General features: G+C 39.9%; 1 protein-coding gene across 1 annotated transcript in view; it reads right to left on the bottom strand.

Annotated features, from left to right (window-relative positions):
• Positions 1-11266, bottom strand: part of GRAMD1C (GRAM domain containing 1C) — a 136334-nt gene extending 125068 nt beyond the window's left edge. Inside the window, exon 1 of the mRNA XM_078146710.1 lies at positions 11161-11266. Within this exon, the coding sequence (XP_078002836.1) occupies positions 11161-11244 (84 nt within the window). The 5' untranslated portion in view covers positions 11245-11266. The remainder of the gene's footprint in view (positions 1-11160) is intronic.
• Between the last annotated feature and the right edge of the window lie 8304 nt (positions 11267-19570).

The following is a 19570-nucleotide window of genomic DNA, read 5'->3' as shown; positions in this document are numbered from 1 at the left end:
ATGATTTGTTCTTTAAGCCACATAAGATTAAATTATTTAATCTCCATTCAAGTTTGAATATTTTCTTCAAATGTCCATTGTGGATTACAATTTTATTGCATTTTGTCAGTAAAGTATCTGTTATATATTTCTGCTTTTTTGATTTGTTTATGAGATTTTACACTCTAATAAACATGTATATTCCTTCCTATAACCACTCAGTAACCCTCAGTTAACTTTTTTAAAATAATTCTTCTTTTCAAGTCCTTAATGTTTTACTTGTTCACCTCTATAACATTTATCTGGGTTTGAAAAGGAAACAGTGAAATCATCCATTATTACATTTTTTGCTTCTATTTCTCTCTGTAATTAAATAAAATTATAAGTAATTATTTTGTATTTAGTATGTTAGGTATTTTAGATATTAAAGGCATCTAAATACCTTTAGGTATTTATAACTATGCCATTTTATACATATTAGGTATTAATAATCATTCATTTCCTATGGTACTTTAAAAACACGTATGTTTCATGCTTATCTCTTTCAACAACATCTATTTTTACTGTTGCCTTGACTGAAGTCATGATTGTTACCCTGATGCTCTGAATTGGCCTTCTGTGTCTCAATTCAACTCTGTCAATTTTTGTTGCAAATGTGTTTCATATGAAAAAATATGTTGTTGGACACCACTTTCTGATCCATTCTGCTACCCTGTCAAGAGTGTCAAGGATGAAGACTGAGAAAAGACTATCAGATGTGGCAATTAACAGATCATTAGTAACACTGGAGAGAGCAGTTTCAGCCAAGTAATGAGATCACAGACCAGGGTGAAAATGGTTCAAAGATAAGAGAAGAAGTGGAAGCAATAAGTTTAGACAGCTTTTTCTAAAAGTTTGGCTGAGAAAGGGACAAAAGACAGAAGAAACTAATTTAAGGAGATCACGGAGGGTGTTGTAAGTTTTTAAGGATGCTGGACACTTAGGAATCAGGCACCTTTGACAATGAAGATTCATTAGTAACTGAAAGAAAAAAGGATGAAACTTTAAGAAAGTTTTGATTTCAAGATATGTTTTATTGGTTGAAGAACTTCTAAAGTCTGGAATGAGTGTGGAATCCAGTTTTCAATGTGGATGGATTTTTATATACGACACTAGTATTGCCAATATGGAGTGGGTGACTATCTTCTTTGACAGAGGCTAATGTAAGTTTTTTGGGGTTTTTTTTAGGCATTTAGGGTTAAGTCACTTGCCGAGGGTCACAAAGCTAGTAAGTGTCACGTGTTTGGTCTGAGGCCACATTTGAACTCAGGTCCACGTGACTTCAGGTCCATTGCTCTATCCACTGTGCAACCTACCTGTCCCACTAATGTAAGTTTTGATAAGGACCAACACACTATTTTGATGTCTGCATCAAATTAAGTCATTTAACTATGGCAGTACAGAATATATTAACTAGTTTACAGTAAATTCTCATAAAACAGTACTAGAATGGAGATCTTGACATCTGTTTGTGAAAATTTGTTTTGTAATGTTGAAGAAGTAGGTGAAAAAGTCTATAAACTAAAAGACTAATTCAGAAATTGCAAAATGACCAGAAAAATGATCTCTGTCATGTATCAATTATAGACACATTTTCTACCTGGAAGAGCATATTTTTGAAGAGAACAGTTACTGTATGTGGATTTCAATTTCTCTTCTTCTACTGTAAGCTAACTTTCCAGAAAAGCTGATGTCATTTCTTTTTTTATATACAAATTTATTTTTAGTTTTCAACATTCACTTCCACAAGTTTTTGAGTTCCAAATTTTTGCCCCATCTCACCCCTTCCCCCACCCCAAGATGGCATGCATTCTGAATATCCCTTCCCCTAGTCTGTCCTCTCTTCTATCTCTCCCCTCTTCTCTTATCCCCTTCCCCTTCTATTTTCCTGTAGGGCAGGATAGACTTCTGTACCCCATCTCCTGTATTTCTTATTTCCCAGTAGCATGTGAAAACATTTTTTTAAACATATGTTTTTAAAACTTTAGGTTTCAAATTTTCTCTCTTCTCCCTCCCCACCCACCCTCATTGAAAAGGCAAACAACTCAATATAGGTTATACATGTGCAGTTATGCAAAACACTTCCATAGTAGACATGTTGTGAAAAACTAACTCTATTTCCCTTAATCCTATCCTGCCCTCCCATTTATTCTATTCTTTCTTTTGACCCTGTCCCTCCTCAGAAGTATTTGCTTCTGATTACCCCCTTTCCCAATCTGCCCTCCTCTCTATCACCCCCCTGCTCTCTTGTCCCCTTCTCCCCCTATTTTCCTGTAGGGTAAGACAGATTTCCATACCCAATTGAATGTGTATGTTATTCCCTCCTTAAGCCAAATCCTATGAGAATAAGATTCACTCATTCCCTCTCACCTTCCCCTGTTTCCCCTCCACTGTAAGAGACTTTTCTTTTCTGTTTTTTTTTTGTGAGATAATTTACCCCATTCTACCTCTCCCTTTCTTCCTCTCCGAGTATCATCTTCTCTCATCCCTTAATGTTATTCTCCAGATATGACCCCTTAATCTTCAACTCACCCTGTGCCCTCTATCTATCTATATCTATCTATACATACATATAATTTTTTTCCTTCAACTACCCTAATACTGACAAAGGTCTCATGAGTTATAAATATCATCTTTCCATGCAGGAATGTAAACAGTTCAATCTTAATAAGTCTCTTATGATTTCTCTTTCCTGTTTACCTCTTCATGTTCCACTGGAGTCCTGTATTTGAAAGTCAAATTTTCTATTCAGCTCTGGTCTTTTCATCAGGAATGCTTGAAAGTCCTCTATTTCACTGAATGACCATTTTTTCCCCTGAAGGATTATACTCAGTTTTGCTGGGTAGGTGATTCTTGGTTGTAATCCTATCTCCTTTGCCCTCCAGAATATTATATTCCATGCCCTGTGGTCCTTTAATGTAGAAGCTGCTAAATCTTGTGTTATCCTGATTGTGTTTCCACAGTACTTGAATTGTTTCCTTCTGGCAGCTTGTAATATTTTCTCCTTGACCTGGGAACTCTGGAATTTGGCTATAATATTCCTAGGAGTTTTCCTTTGGGGATCTCTTTCAGGAGAGATCTGTGGATTCTTTCAATTTCTATTTTGCCCTCTGGTTCTAATATATCAGGGCAGTTTTCCTTGATAATTTCTTGAAAGATGATGTCTAGGCTCTTTTTTGATCATGGCTTTCAGATAGTCCAATAATTTTTAAATTCTCTCTCCTGGATCTATTTTCCAGGTCAGTTGTTTTTCCAATGAGATATTTCACATTTTTTTCTAATTTTTCATTCTTTTGGATTTGTTTTACAGTGTCTTGATTTCTCATAAAGTCACTAGCTTCCAATTGCTCTATTCTAATTTTTAAGGAAGTATTTTCTTCAGTAATCTTTTGGACTTCCTTTTCCATTTGGCCAATTTTTCTTTTTAGGGCATTTTTCTCCTCATTGGCTTTTTGGACCTCTTTTGCCATTTGGGTTAGGCTGTTTTTTAAGGTGTTATTTTCTTCAGTATTTTTTTGGGTCTCCTTTAGCAAGCTGTTGACTTGTTTTTCATGATTTTCTTGCATCACTCTCATTTCTCTTCCCAGTTTTTCCTCTACTTCCCTTACTTGCTTCTCAAAATCCCTTTTGAGCTCTTCCAAGGCCTGAGACTGATTCATATTTTTCTTGGAGGCTTTGGATGTAGGAGCTTTGACTTTGTTGTCTTCTTCTGGTTGTATATTTTGATCTTCTTTTTCACCAAAGTAAGATAATATAGTGCGACTCTTTTTGCGCTGCTTGCTCATGATCCTGGCCAATTACTTGAGTTTTAAACTCTTTGTTAAGGTAAGAGTCTGCTTCCAATGCGGAGAGTGTACTGTCCCAAGCTTCAGGTGTTTGTATAGCTGTTTTCAGAGATACTTGTAGGGACCTGTAAATTTTCAGTTCTTCGAAGGTGGTATGATAAGGGGCGAGGTGTTTACTCCTTTCCTGGCCTGTGACCACAAGTACTCCTTTCTGTCCTGTAACTGTGAGGAGGGGTTCCTCTGCACAGCCACTACAAGCTCCACCACACCAGTGCTCCTCCTCACCCCAGCACCGCCGCCCAGAACTGTGACCCACATCCAAAAACAGTAAAGCAAGAGATTCCTACCTTAGCACTGGCAAAGAGATCCCTACAATCCCTCTCTGATCAGCCACTGGATTCCCCCTCAGTCTGTGGGCCGGAAGCTTGGGAAGCAGCTGCCCCCCTCCAGGACCACACTCTTGGGGAATGGAGCTGAAACCCTGCCTTCCTCTCTGAGTACTGCAGAAACAGACTTTTCCCACTGACCTTCTAAGTTGTCTTTGGCATTCCTGGATTGAGGAGTCTGGAAACCTCCACAGCTGCCTGAGATTCAGTCCTCTGAGGCCTGCTCCAGGTTTGCTGCAGCCTGCGCTCCCACTCCGTGCTGTGCCGCACTCCCAGCACAGAGCAATACACCTTTCTGATCCATCATCCAGGTTGTCTTGCGCTGGAAATATGTTTCACTCTGTCTTTTTGTGGGTTCTGCTGCTTCAGAATTTGTTTAGAGCCACTTTTTATCAGTATTTGGAGGGGTTTGGGGGAGAGCTCTAGCAAGTCTGTTAATTCTTGTTTTGAGCAACGTGTACAGTGAAATCTTTGGAAGAGAAGTGAAAACTGGGTTTTATACTCTCAAATAATTTATAGAAACATTTTAAAAACAAGGTTGCATGTTTCTTTACAGATTTTTTTCTGTCAGATTTAGAAATCTAATTTGATCATTTTGGTCAAGATATAGATAACAGGTAATTCTATGATTCTTTAATTCAGCTTAATATCTTATATGATTATTTATCATCTTCAAATAAGGTTTTACCTAGTCCATCTTTGCGGAAAAAAAAATAAAAGAAATGATGCCAGGGAGGGTTTTAGAGAAACCTAAGATTTTATGAACTGATAGCAGAGTAAGGTAAGAACAGAACAATTTATACAGTAACAAAGGTAAATACCTCTGAAAGACTTGTGAACTCTGATCTATGCAATGATCAACCACGATTCCAGAGGACTGATGATGAGGCCTGCTACCCTTCTACTAATACAGAAATGATGTGCTCAAGTTACAGAATAAGATATAAGTTTCTGGATTCAGCCAGTGTCAGAATTTATCTAGTTTGACTATGCATGTGTGTAACAAAGGAGAAAAAAAGTAGCCAACCTGGCTTCCCTGGCTTCCTTCAAGTCCTAACTAAAATTAAAAATCCCACCTTTTATATGAAGTTTCTCCTGATTTCTCTTACTTAATTCTAGTGTCTTTCCTCTGTTGATTATTTCCAATTTTCCCCCATATATGATCTGTTCATAAATAGTTGTCTGCATGTTATCTCTCCCATTAGACTGTGACCTCCTTAAAAGCAGGGATTGTCTCTCACTTCTCTTTGTATTGCCGTGGCTTCGCACAGTGTCAGGCACACAACTGGCACTGCATAAATGTTTACTGACCAACTAACTCAGTCTTGATCTTTGCTGACATCACAGCAACCTTTGACACTGGCAATCATCTCCTCCTGGATACTCCTATTTGTCTGACCACTTCTCAGTCTCTTTTACTAAATTTTTATCCAGGTCACAATCATTAACTGTGCGTGCCCCTCCAGGCTCTGTCTTGGGCTCTTTTCTTTTACCTCTATATTATCCTACCTGGTGCACTCACCAACTACTATGAGCTCCATTAGCATCTTTATGCCGATGATTCTCAGATCAATCTCAAAGCTGTAATCTTTCTCCTCAGCTTCAGACCTGTATCACCACCTGCCTTTTGAACATCTTGAAATGCATGTTTATTTAGGCATCTCAAACTCAATAAACTCAAAATAGAATTCATTAGCTTTCCTCCAAAACCTCCTCTCTCCTCAACTTTCTTATTACTATTAAGGGCATCATTATTGTCCCGGTTATCCAGGCTCCCGACCTTGGTTGTCATTCTCAACTGCTCTGTCTCACCCACTCCACAAACTCAATCTGTTGCCAAATCTTCTTATTTCTACCTGGACAATGTCTCTCCCATATACCTCCTTCTCTCCACCTTCATCGCCCGTCACCTGAACTACTGCAGTAGTTTTCTAGTTTGTGTACCCACCCTGAATCTCTCCCCACTCCAATTAATCCTCCACTCATCAGGAAGCAGAGGCACAAAGAGTATACCACTTATTCAAGGAGCCTAGCCAAGAAGGCAAGGGAAGTTGCAAGATGATAGCTAACGTGGATGGTAGCTCAAGAGAGGCTTTTTTCAAGATCAAGGGGACAGGGTCTTATTTGTAGGTAGAAAGAAAGAAGTTGCTAGTTAGGGAAAGCCTGAAGATTTAAGAGAGAGCTCTTAGCTGAGATGAGGGCTAGAAGTATCATGGGGGAGGAAAGAAGAGGTCTGGAATAGCTGCTATGAAGAGAAGGATAGAGAATATATTAGGAAGGAGCAAAAGGGCTACCTGGGAGCAGTGGAGACCCAGTTGAGATTAAATAACATAAATTTGTAATAGACCCAATCAGAACAGTTTCATGACTTCCTCCAGCTCTGTTCATTAGCGTATAAGCAAAAGCAAAGGAAGGCTGGGTTTTGGCAAAATGTGATCATTAATAAGAAAATGGGAAATGGATTCAAGGAGCAGAAGATCATACAAAGCTGAAATGGTTCACTAAGGGGTCAAGAATGGGAAGGGAGGAGTGTGCAGTCAGTAACCTACTAAAGATGAAGAGATTGGAAGTTAACAGTGAAGGCAAAGATGAGGCTTAGGTATAGAATCATAGATATAGAATTAGAAAGGACCTTAGAGACTATTTAAACCAATCCCTTCATTTTAAAGATGAGGCTACTAGAGTACAGAGAGAGAAGTGATTTGTCCATGGAAGACCATGCAAGACATTAAGAAGTAGAGTCAGGATACAAACTAAAGTCTCATGACTCCAAGTTCAGTGCTCTTTCCACTGCACCTCAAGAGAAAAAATTACAATAAGGTTCAGAGATTCTGGAGTTTATGAACAAGGAAGCATAACACATATGAACACCTGTGAATGACAGAGCAAGATCAAAAGCATGACCATCCCTGCGTAAAGCCAAGGTGGAGTAGAGAAGTAGGTCGTGGGAGCTGAATAAACTGAATAACTTGGAAGCTTGAGTATTTGAGGGAATATCAATATGTACACCGAAGTCCACATGTGCGAGGCAGGAGCTGGGGTGGAGAGGAAGACTCAATAATCTAGTCTGTCAGGATGGATCCTAACTGTCATCCAGTGTATTAGCAGTCCCTCTCAGCCTGGTGTCATCTCCAGCCAGATTTGATTAAGCAGGCTACCAATGCCTTTAACCAGGTTAATGGACTTACAATTTAGTTGAGAAGAAATTATACATATGTACTTGTATACATATATATATATGTGCCTTTAGTAGCAAAAGTTCCCAAGGTGGGCAACAGTGCCCCGGGGGGGGGGGGCGATGGACCGATTCAGGGGACAGTAGGACACTCCGGTGCAACTGGGGGCATTGAATAAAAATAACTTGAATGGTTATGGAAGCATAAGGAAAGAAGAGAATTTTGAAAAACAATTAGTAAGTGTTTCATCTATTGTGTAACAGAGTTAAAGTCGTAATGATTACATTATTTTCCAAATAAACACACAAAATGCAAGTTACAACCAATCAGGGGTCAAGTCCACCAATAGGTTTTAACAAGCAAGTGCTGGCAGATGAGCATGTGGCATATTGCCGGTAAGTCCAGGATGCATAGGCAGGAATATGTGAGTGTAATGACTTGTTTACAATATGATACTATATGGTTACATGGTGTAATACAGTGTTATCAAAATTTCAATGCAGGAAAAAACCCACACATTTACAATAAATTATTAAATTTGAGATGCCATTTTTTTGAAATGTTGCAAACTTTAAAAAATAGCCATTAAAGGGTTAAAGAAAGTAGATTTCCAGAGGGGGTGCTGAGTAATTTTTTTTAAAGGGGGCAGTAGGCCAAATAAATTTTGGAACCTCTGCTTTATACAATGGACTTACAATTTAGTTATGGAGAAATAAGAAAGATATGTATATGTATGACATATATACACATACATACATATAAAATAATACAGAGTAATATACACTAATTGTCAAATAGTCACAAAAAGAGGCGACAGAGTTCGAATGAAGGCATAACCTTCAGAAGCTGATCATTTGGGAAAGGCTTTGTGAAGGTGAAAATTGGTCTAGAACTTTATGGTCAAGTAAGACAGAAAAGCAGAACAAAGTCAAGGTATAGTTAGGAAAGGGCACAACATATTCAATGAATGCTGCAGTTTCTGTAGAGCAGGGGATTCATGTGATCATAGCTGTAGGGTTGACTAAGTGGTCAAATATGCTAATCCCCTCCTTTTTTGGATAAGAAAATAGGACCAGAAAATTTAAAATGACTCACCTGAGGAAGCACACACCAGTCAGAAAGGAGCAAATTTGGAATCTAAACCCAGGTCTTTGGAATCCATAGTTTTTCTTCCATTGAGCCACATTAGAGATCATATTTAGGGGAAAGCCTAAAATGCCAAGTTAGGAGCTCAGACTTTATTGGCAGGTACAGAGCAAACAGAATATAGGTACATATTAGACGTAGAGACCCATTCATCGAGTACTGCTGTAGCCATTGTGAGATGATTAGTACCAGAAACAGAATGGGAGGGAAGGGAAAGATGTGAAATTATCAATCAACCTTAGTGGTCCAGACCTAGGATTTCATCAAGGTAGTATACCTCCTGTCTCTCCTGAGAAACATTAGGAAGGAAGAAGTGACAGGTGATCCTGGGATGTGAACAGAGGGAAAGGAAGTCAAATACAACTAAATATTTCAAGCCTGGATAACTGAGACCATGATGGAGAACTGTCAGAAATAGGCAAATCCAAAGAGCATACAAACATTGGTAAAAAGATGAATAGCTTGGTTTTTGACATATTGAATTTAAGGTTCACTGGGGCCAGTAAAGTTTCTGAAATTTAACTGTGGCTATTTTGAAGACATATGCACTCTCTTCCATACTTCACAATCCAATCAAACTGACCTCTTCACTGCTGCCGGTACACAACACTCCATTTCCTGTCACCCTGATTTGTCCCACGTGTAGTGATTGCACTCCCTCCTCACCTCCACCATGAAAAATCCTTGGCTTCTTTCAAGGCTCAATTCAAGGGCCACTTTCCACACAGAAGGAGGCCCTACCCAGATCCCACAAATTGCTAGTGCCCTCCCCTTCAAAAACAAATCCTTACTCATTTTGTACGTATATTTTTATTGGGATGCAGTATGGAGTAGTAGATACAACACCAGTTCAGAACCAGGAAGACCTGGTTTCAAGACTCATCTTGACATACTAGCTGTGTGACCCCAGGCAAGTCTCAGTGGTTTCTAGGAATGGTCTCCATACACATTTTTTTTTGTCAATCAACAAGCATTTATTAAGTCCTATGTGCCAGGCACTGTACTAAGCAATGGGAATATAAAGAAAAAATAAAGTCTCTGCTCTCAAAGAGCTTATATTCAGAAGACAGCCTACACATACATACATGTGTGTGTGTACGTGTATGTATGTGTGTGTGTACGTGTATGTGTGTGTGTGTGTGTGTGTGTGTGTGTGTGTGTGTACACAAAGAAGATACATACAGAGCAGGTGGAAGGTAACCTTTGAAGGCAGCAGGGGTTGAGGGCAGGAGGAGAATCAGGAAAGGCTGCCTTCAAAAGTTGGCATGTGAACCAAGTCTTCAAGGCAAGGAGGGACATCCACATCAATGTCCAAGCCATCCTTGATAACACAGGACAGGCTCCTTATGCCCACCACACTTTTCTCTACTGCCTTTTGGGTCACCCACAATTTAATTTCTGTGGTCTCTGAATCCCAGACAAAAAAGCGTCTTACGAAGACTTAAGTTGCAGAAAAGGTTCTGAAGTGCATTCCTAGAGAGTTGTTTATGTTCACGAAACCACAAAGTTGGTCCTAGCCCTCCACAAGGTATCCTAAAAGTCAGTGCAGTTTTTTTTAAACTATTAAAGTTTAAAGCCTTTTGGCATACCTCATATCTGCTTATCTGTGCTTCTTCACAACAGAATTTAAGGAACTGTTTCTAAGGCAGCACCTTGGCACCGAGTAAGCACTTGAATGCTTTTTGGATTCTGTTTTTTTATCACCCTCCAGCCTAGCACAGGACTTGACACACAGTAGGTACTTAAACGCTTTTTTTTGAGTCTATTTTTTTTACCCACACCCACATAGGAGACACTTAACATACTCTTAGGATTCTATTTTGTTTTTATGCCCACCCCACCCCACCCCCAGCCTAGCCCCATATAGTGATTGTTCAGTCAAGCCTCACTCTTCCTAACCCCATTTGGGGTTTTCTTGGCAGATATTGGAGTGGTTTGCCATTTCCCTCTCCAGCTCATCTGACAATGAGCAAACTAAGGCAAACAGGGTTAAGTGACTTGCCCAGGGTCACACAGCTAAGATGTATCTAAGGTCGAATTTGAACTCAGGTCTTTCTGAGACCAATCCCAGACTCTGTACACTTGGCCACCTGGCTACATTTAACACAGTAAGCGCTTTAACACGATGATTTTTTGAATCTATTTTTTACACCGCCATCCCACTCCAGCACAGTACCTGGCACACAGTGGGCCCTCAGATGTTTTTTCGATTCAGTTTTGTTTTTACCTCTCCCAATACCTGGCACAGTACTTGGCACACAGTAGGCACTTAAATAAATACTTTTTGAATGAAGTCTAAGAATTGCAGCGTTTCAGTATTAAAACGAGTTTCCCTCAGCCAAAACTGGTGCATGGGTGCAAGGGTCACACGTCGTCCAAATCAGGATAGCCCAACAGACATGAGAAGGCAGAAGGCTCCCGAGCACGGAAGGAGGAAGAGTCCGGCTGATTCTTCAAAACGAAAACTTTGGAAGCGGAGGGGGGGGGGAGGCGACGGGCGCGGAGTCGGTGGAGCCCAGAATGAAAAAGAAGAATGGCAAAGGGGATACCCATAGCCAGCCAGAAATGGATTAATGCTTAGTGAGCGCGCCCCCGCCTCCTGCCAGCTCCACGCCTCCGGCTCCCCAGACCGCCAGAGCCCCCTCTTACCTGGTGGGCTGTCAAAGCTCCCTCCATCACTGCCCTCCTCCTGCCCGGGCGGTACTGCGCAGGCGCACCTGCCCTCCGCTTCATCCCACCGCCACTCCCACCTTCCCTACCCCCCATGCAGTCACACCGCACACAAGACACTCGGTGACCTTCCAACCGGGAAAGGGGACGGGTGATGGGGGGGGGGGCGCTGAGCTGAGCGTGCGCGCACGCGCAGGCCCACCGCTTCCCTACCCCTCCCACCCCTTCCCCCCAGCTCGCCCGGCCCCTCGCCCGGAACACATGGGCTCCCGCGCTCCCCCTGGCGGCGGTTGAGGGCCAGAGTCACGTATGAGTTCGATGACCTCGGTCTGCGGGGTCGCGTCGACTGTACTCCTCCGCCTTACCCCCTAGGAGGGTCTATTTCCCCGCTCGCAGCAGAAGCACGGAGGGTGGTGGGGCCCCTTCTGGCCTCGCTGAATCCCACCCCCACTTCCCCCCCCAGGGGGTCATCCCCCTCCTCCAATTCTGCTAGAAGAGTGCAGGCCTTGGCACACCTCCAGAAGCTGCCCTGTGCAGGATTTGTTTGTTTGTTACAAGGATTGGGTTTTGGCTTTTTTTTTTCGTCCAGTGGGAAGAAGAGAAAGGAAATGCTTGTTTTTTTGGGGAAAAAATGTATTCCTTGACTTATGTGGCATATTTGTTAGATTTTGTTGAGGGGGAGGGTGTTTCCTCCAATGGGAAGAAGGGGAAATAAATGCTAGTACACTGGGGGGGGCAGAATTACCTGATTATGCATATTCGTTACAAGGATTTGGGGGGCTGGGGTCCCTCCTATGTGAAGAAGAGGAAATAAATGTTCATTCCTTGACTGTGCGTGTTTGTTACAAAGATTTTGTTAGTTTTTTCCTCCAATGGGAAGAAGGGGAAATAATGCTTGTACGTGTTGGGGCGGGGGAAGGATTCCTTGACTCTGCAAATTCGTTGCAAGGATTTGGTGGGGAGGGGATCCAGGGATTCTCCAGTGGAAAGAAGTGAAAATAAATGTTCACAAAGGGGAAAAGTCATTCCTTGACTACGCATGTTTGTCGTAAGGATTTGGGTTTTTTCCCCCAATGGAAGGAAGAGAAAATAAATGCTTGTTCACTGAGGGGAAAGGGAGAATGATTCCTTGACTGTGCATATTTGTCACAAGGATTTGTGGGGGTTTTTTCCTCCAGTGGGAAGACAAGAAAATAAATACTTGTTCATTGGCTGGAAAATTCATTCCTTGACTATGCATATTTGTTACAAGGATTTGGGAGGTTTTTTTCTTCTAGTGGGAAGAAGAGGAAATAAATGTTTGTTCATTACAGGAGGAAGTGAGAGGGAGAGATAGCTGGTAGGCCAAGGAGTCAAGATGAAAAGGGACACAATGAAAGGCTTTAATAGTTTTAAACTGCACTAAGACTTTTGGAACACTGAATAGGAGACAAATATGATTGGGATGATCTGATTTTTAAAAAAATAACAATGAGCAGAATGGAGGGGACTGAGGATAAAGCCATAGGATTGAAGAGACATGTAATAATAACTAGCAATTATGTATCACATCAAGGTTTGCAAAGCACTTTACACATGTTAGCTCATTTGATCCTCGCAACACTGATAGTATTATCCCGTTTTACAAATGAGGATACTGAGGCTGAGGGAGGTGGAAGTGACGTCCAGAGTCACACAGCTAGTGTATGAAGATAGGATTATGAACTCAGATAATGATAACTAGTATTTATATAGCACTTATTATGTGTCAGGCATTGTGCTTTTCAAGCACATTACAAATACATTTGATCCTCACAATCACCCTGGGAGGTAGGGTGCTAAAATTATCTTCACTTTATAGTTCCTGTTTGAAGACTATCTAGCAGACTTTGTATGATTTACATTTCAGGACTGTTTGTAGAGAACACTTTTGTTCAGGTTAGGCTCAAAACCCCTTCCAACTGTGAGATTTCATAATTCATTCCTTGAGTAGAGCTTGCAGGTTTTATACTGAGTTAGAAATCTCCGACCAGCCCATCTGCCCTCCTTACTTTGTCCTGTATTTCTCACCTTCGTCCTTATGATGGGGATGGGTTTCAGAGGGTTGGGCTTCCACAGCAGGCTAAGAAATGCCAAGATCTTGTGGATAGTCCCTCAACCAATCAGAAAGTGCCCCAAACATTCTGTAAAGGACTAGTTCCTTAAGAAAGAGCCCTGGAGGCTAAACCAGCTGCAACCCTCAGGGTCAAGGACAGGGCCTCCACCCGGCAAAGGCTTTTCTCTGAGGTGCTTGCTTAATAAGGTTATTAAATATTAACTGACACACTCTGAGGACGGAGATAGCTGCCATTTTTTAACATGGGACCCATGAAGTGGGTGGAATTAACAGAACATGGAAGAACCTTCGATGGGAAGGAAGAGTGTAACTCAGATGAACTAGACCAATCGTAGCCCTGGTGGGTGGAGTATGGATCTTACTGTTTAAAAATTGATTCTACCACTGAACCCAGCGCCCACATGCTACTCAAGTTCCTTGTGCCCGGTTCCCTCTCGAGAAGTATAATGAAGACTTTTCTTCATTCAATCACCGTAGTAGATTTTTGTTTCAGATTTTTTCTAACACCCCTAAAAGGAAAACACCCCAAAAAAGAAAATCCCTGGACACATCTCAAATTTCAGGCATTTGCCTAAGGATATAATCCACTAAACTGGCCTTTCATTGTGGCTACACCCAATCTCCCAGTTCTGTTCTGATTGCCCGGGGCCACTTCCCACCCTTCATCCCATCTAGATTCCATTCTCCCTTGGCCACATGGTCTAGGTCCCTGGTGTTCTGTTCACCCCAGCTTACTGGCCACTCCCATCCAGATCCTCCTTAGACCCCTCTTCCAGTCACCCCAGACTTCTTGTCCACTCCTGATTCCCTCCCACAGTCTTTTTGTATATAAGATTCATCTTGTCTCCATTAAGGTGCTCAGAGTCTTAAGATCTGGCCCTTGCATTAGCATTACAAATGCTTAGATTCCTTAGGAGTCTGGCCAATATGACAGATGTTCTAATAAACCTTGTCTTTGGCTGAGAGAAGGCTTGGGTCAAATTCATTCAGGCAAGACCCAAGTGTTGTGATTTTGGGGTCCCACCACCCCAGGCCCCTAAACCTCAACACATACAAAACTCATAAGCATCTCAATCTGAAGACAAAGCAAATACCGTATTCAGTTCATGGCTTCTGGCTTTACACTTGTTATGTGTGTTGTACAGCTTTTCCTATGTCATCTCAAATCTATATTTCTTCCTGAATATCTGAAATGATGTCCCTTGGATTTAGGCTTTTATAATAATAATAATGATAATGATAGTAGCTTCCACTTATGTAACACCTACTATGTGCTTAAAAAAAAAGCTTTTTACAGATATTTGATCCTCAAAACAACCCTGTGAGGTAGGTGCTCATATTATCCCCACTTTACATTTGAGGAAACTGAGGCAAACAGACAGTAAGTGACTGACTCTGGATCACATAGCTAGTAAATATCTGAAGCTGGATTTAAATTCAGGTCTTCTGACTCCAGGCCCAGCACTCTATCTGTTGAGCCACCTAGCTGCCTATGTAAGATTCAAGGACAATGATTTCTTTAAAAGTGAGATGCCCAATATCATGTTATTTTCAAATTTATAATTAACAAAATTTAATCAGATCAAGTAAGAGATTAGTTGATTCAAAAACCTGGCAAACCAATGGCATGTGTAATAAATGTCAAAGCTGCCAAAAAGAGAAACAATAGCATAATATATTTTGCAGGGATCAACCTTGTTTCTGTAATTGTAAAGGGAAATCATGACTATTTTCTTTCTTTAAGGAGGTAAATAAGTATGTACAAAGGGAAACTACCAGTCAACTTTATTTAGATTTTTAAAAACCATTTGAAGAGGCAACTAGGTGGATAGAATGCTGGCCCTAGAGTCAAGAGGACCTGAGTTCAAATCTAGCCTCAGACACACATAACACTAGCTTCATGGGAGATTAGGTTATAAGAAAAAAAAACCTGTAAGTCACTTTTTTTTCTGTCATTTCAGCTTTAGCCACGTTGGAATGACAAAAATAAAGTGAGATAATCAAAGTGGTAGAACTGCTAAAAACATCTTAGCAAACTTTGAAGGTTTGGAGGTTAATCATTTTAAGATTGTAGGAGAGAACTTCTGGGACTTTGGGTATTTCCAGGAACTCACTCCCTTCTGAAATATCTTAGTGAGTTTTGGGGTACCACTCTGTAGAATTTGTTTTAACAGAAAATAAGAATGAATTTCTATAAAATTCTATGAAAGTAAATGTCACTTAAATAATTTTTCCCTCTGAAGATTAATAGCTTCATTGTTAGGGCAAGAAAGTCAGCTAGTTTGGAAGTAATCCCAGAGTGATGTTCTGAAACATAATATTAATAGGATGCAAATATGAACATCTTACAATTTTAACCTGTCTTTGTGTTTAAATTATAATATAGGGATGATATCTTCCTAAAGGGAGGGAATGATCAGACAAAGTAATAAGACAAAGATGTAATGTAAAAGTTTTCTAATTAAATGGAGTAGTAAATTTGGGGACAGCAACAGGATTAGATTATTTTCTTTAAGAAGTATATACATGTATATGATTGGCTTCCAAATTTATGTATCATGGATATTCAGGCTTTGAGTATGTTTTCATAATAAGTTCTCAAAATTGCATAAAGGATTTTACACATAAAATTATGTTGATAATAGTAAGGAAAGTGAAATTATTTTCCCGTTTTTAAAGTATCTGTCTGGCAATTTTAAAAGGCAGAAGAGTTCATTTTACAGTAGGACCCTCATAATTTTTTTAAAAATATTCTTATATCAGGTACAGGAAAGAAACATCAAATGGTAATATACACTGAAATTCTCTGAAGTTTCAAGATTGGAGAGCCAAATTTAAATGATGCTACCAAACTGTACTGAGGCTTGTGACTAGTAGGATTATCTGGGAACCTCTAGATTTGGAATCAGAGAAGCTGAGGTGTCCTGAGAATGATGCCTGTTGTCCAAGAAAAGATGTCTAAGGACCAATGGTTACCTGAGACATCTGGGACTCAAAATGTGCTGATTAAACAGACATTGAAAATAAGTTACTAGGATATAAGAAAATTTGATGTTAGTTAATATTGGTGATAATTATTATATTGCTTTGGTCTTTTGTTTCAAGGTGTTTATGTTTAAGTTTTCATGGTTACCTTGGTGACATGTGAATCTCACTTCTCAAAACTAGTCCATTATGTGCTCTGTAAGTAATCTGATATGTAACCTGACATTAATGTAATCTAAATTAACGTCCTTATGAACTTGTGAAAAAAACTTATACATTTGGCTTATAGATAAGTGATCTATGCAGGGAGTGGGTTGCCCACTCCCCTATAAAGCAAAAATGGAAAATTGAATGAATTGAGGGGATTAGAACAGCAAGTACTTAATAGTAAAATTGAGTGAAACACACTGACTCCACCTTGTGACTCAGTCCTGGAACTAGCTTAGTATCCATTCAGTTGTGGGTCTAGTCCAACTTCTGTCTTGTGATAAAACTTTGTTCAATTGTGGGAATTGGGAGAAAATGTTATTACATTGTTTGAACCTAACCCTGAATGGCTAGGAAACTAGATCATCCCTATATGCTTTTTAGAGAGTATTAACCAGATTTAAATTATGCTGACCAGAAACTCAGTCAGATCCAAAGACTGATGCAGGGAGTTTTCTCACAATTGAACATCTCAAGCAACTCACATATCTTATTGAGAACTGGCCCGTGTACTAATCCATTGGTTTATTATTTCCATGTTACAGGTATTTGGGGAGTGATTTAGGAAAAACTGAGAACCCTGAGACCCCCATAACTCTTGTAGGGATTTTTTGGTAGTGTCCCTCTTGAAATGGGTTTTGGAGCACTGACTCCCCATAAGGGAACTAAGTAATATTTTCAAGGACTTTTTCACTCTAAGTCAGATAGATGCTTTGGCAAAGAGGTGTGCCTTATGGTGAAAAGGAATAAGTTTCAAGGACCAATTAAATGCCAGTGGCTGCTAATTCATTTGGCTGACTGTTCTATGTTCTAAAAGATATCAGCACCAGGAAATGAAGACTCTTTTTTTTTTATTAATTTATTTTGATTTATCAACAGTCACTTCCATATGCTTTTGAGTTTAAAATTTTTCTCCCCCTTTCTCCCCACCACCTTCCCCAAGATGGTGCACAATCCAATATAGGCTATACATTTACATTCCTATTAAACATATTTTCACATTGGTGATGTTGTAAGTAAAAATTAAAATCAATAGGAGAAATCATCAGAAAAAGGAAACAAAACCCAACAGAAGAGAAAAAAAATAGCAATTCAACTTCCATAGTTCTTTCTTTGGATGTGGATAGCATTTTACATCCCGAGGCCTCTGGAGATGTCTTAGATCCTTGTAATGCTGGGAAGGGTTGTTTATCAATATTAGTCATTGCACAACATGGCAGTTATTGTGTACAACGTTCTCTTGGTTCTGCTCACTAAATGAAGACTCTTCTGAAGAGAAAAAGTTGACCATAACCAATGCTCTGAGAACTGACATATTTCCCTCTACTTATGGGTAGAAAAGCAATTGAAAGTTTTTCCCTGATATTCTTAGGGATATTCCTAAATTCCCTGATATTCCTAAAAATCTCAATGTTAAGTCTCCGGGCTCTAAGCTAAAAGGACAGTGGCCAAATCCACTTAGCTGAAGATTCTAGCTGAAGTATGCTATTCTCTTCTGGTTCTCCTCCTACCCATCTGACTGCACCTCAGTCTTTTTTGCTGAATCACCATCTGTATCATGCCCCTCATTTTGCATGTACCCTAAAGCTCTACTCTTGATCCTCTTCTCTTTTCTCTGTATACTCTCTCACTTGATGACTCTTACATGGGTTTAATTATCAGTCTCTTGTGTAGATAATTCCCATATATACCTATATATCCCCAGTCTCTCTCCTGAGCTCCATTCCTGAATCACCAACTGCCATGAACATTTAAAACTCCTAAACATTTCTCAAATACAATGTGTCGAAAACAAAATTAATTATCTTTTCCCCCAAACCCACCTCTCTTCCTGAATTTTCTATTGAAGGTACCACCATTATTCTAGTCTCTTAGGTTTACAACCTTAGCATTATGATTGACTCCTTATGCTCCTTTACCCTACATATACAATTAGTTGCCATTTTTATCTCCATAACATCTCTCTCATTCACTACTCTCTTATGATTCACATAACTGCCACCTCATTTCAGGCCTTCATTGTCTTTCACTTGGACTATTGCAGTGGCTCCTAATTGGTCTTGCTGTATCAAGTCTATTTTCTACCCCAATTCATTCTCCACATAGCTTCCCAAGTGACTTTCCTTAAATAGTCTTAGAAATAGCAAATAAACATTTATCAGGCACATACTACAAGCCAGGCACTGTGCTAGGTTCTGAGGATACAAATACAAAAAAGAAACAGAGCTCCTGCCTCCAAGAAACTTATAATTTAATGAAGAAACACTACACACAAAAAGAAGATGAGAAGCAGGAGGGGAAGTATCCCCTACATTAAATCAGAGAAGTCCAAGCATCCAGGTGAGAAATGAGATGTTCTGAGCTGAGCTCACTACTTCCATAGAAGTTTTGGAGTTGGCTCTGTCCTTCAATTAAAGGCACAGAGGGTAGGGATGAAGTGGAGCACCAAAGCAGATGAGATCTCGCACAATGATGAAGTTTCCCTGTTAATGAGCTTCTGAAGCATGGTAAGCTCAGAGATGTCCCAGAATAGTGCAGCCAGGTGAGAAATGAAGAGATGTCTTGTGCTGAGCTCTTTCCTTCGATGGAGACTAACTGTAGATCTGACCATTTCACTCTCCTACTCAATAAACTCCAGTGGCTGGCTCCCTATTGCTACTTGGATCTAATATAAGTTCCTCTGTATGGTATTTAAAGCCCTTTACAATCTGGTTCCAATCTATTTTTTTCAGCTTCATTAAACCTTATCGCTCTTCCTATTCTCTATAATCTAGTTAAAATAGGCTTTTTTCTTCTTTTTTCCTCACACACAATACTCCATCTCCCATCTTTGTGACTTTGCTTTGAAAGCCTTCTCTTCCTTACCTCTGCCTCTCAGAATCCAGTATTCACTTTGACTCCAGTACCTCAAGTACTCAAGCATTATCCTCTACATGAAGCTTTTCCTGATCCCCTCAACTACTAATAATACCCTCCCTTCTTAATTGACTTATATTTATTTTGTATTTATTGTGTGTATATTTATATAGCCATGTTTATGAAAAGAAAAATGAGAACAAAATCTAAACCTAAAATTAATTTTTAATAATTTATTTATTTTTA

This window comes from Phascolarctos cinereus, unplaced genomic scaffold (genome assembly GCF_003287225.1).
Source record: "Phascolarctos cinereus isolate Bilbo 61053 unplaced genomic scaffold, phaCin_HiC Scaffold_726;HRSCAF=1367, whole genome shotgun sequence".
In the NCBI taxonomy this organism is placed as follows: Eukaryota; Metazoa; Chordata; class Mammalia; order Diprotodontia; family Phascolarctidae; genus Phascolarctos; species Phascolarctos cinereus.
Note: the sequence above shows the minus strand (reverse complement) of the source record. Positions and strands in the feature narration are given on the sequence as shown.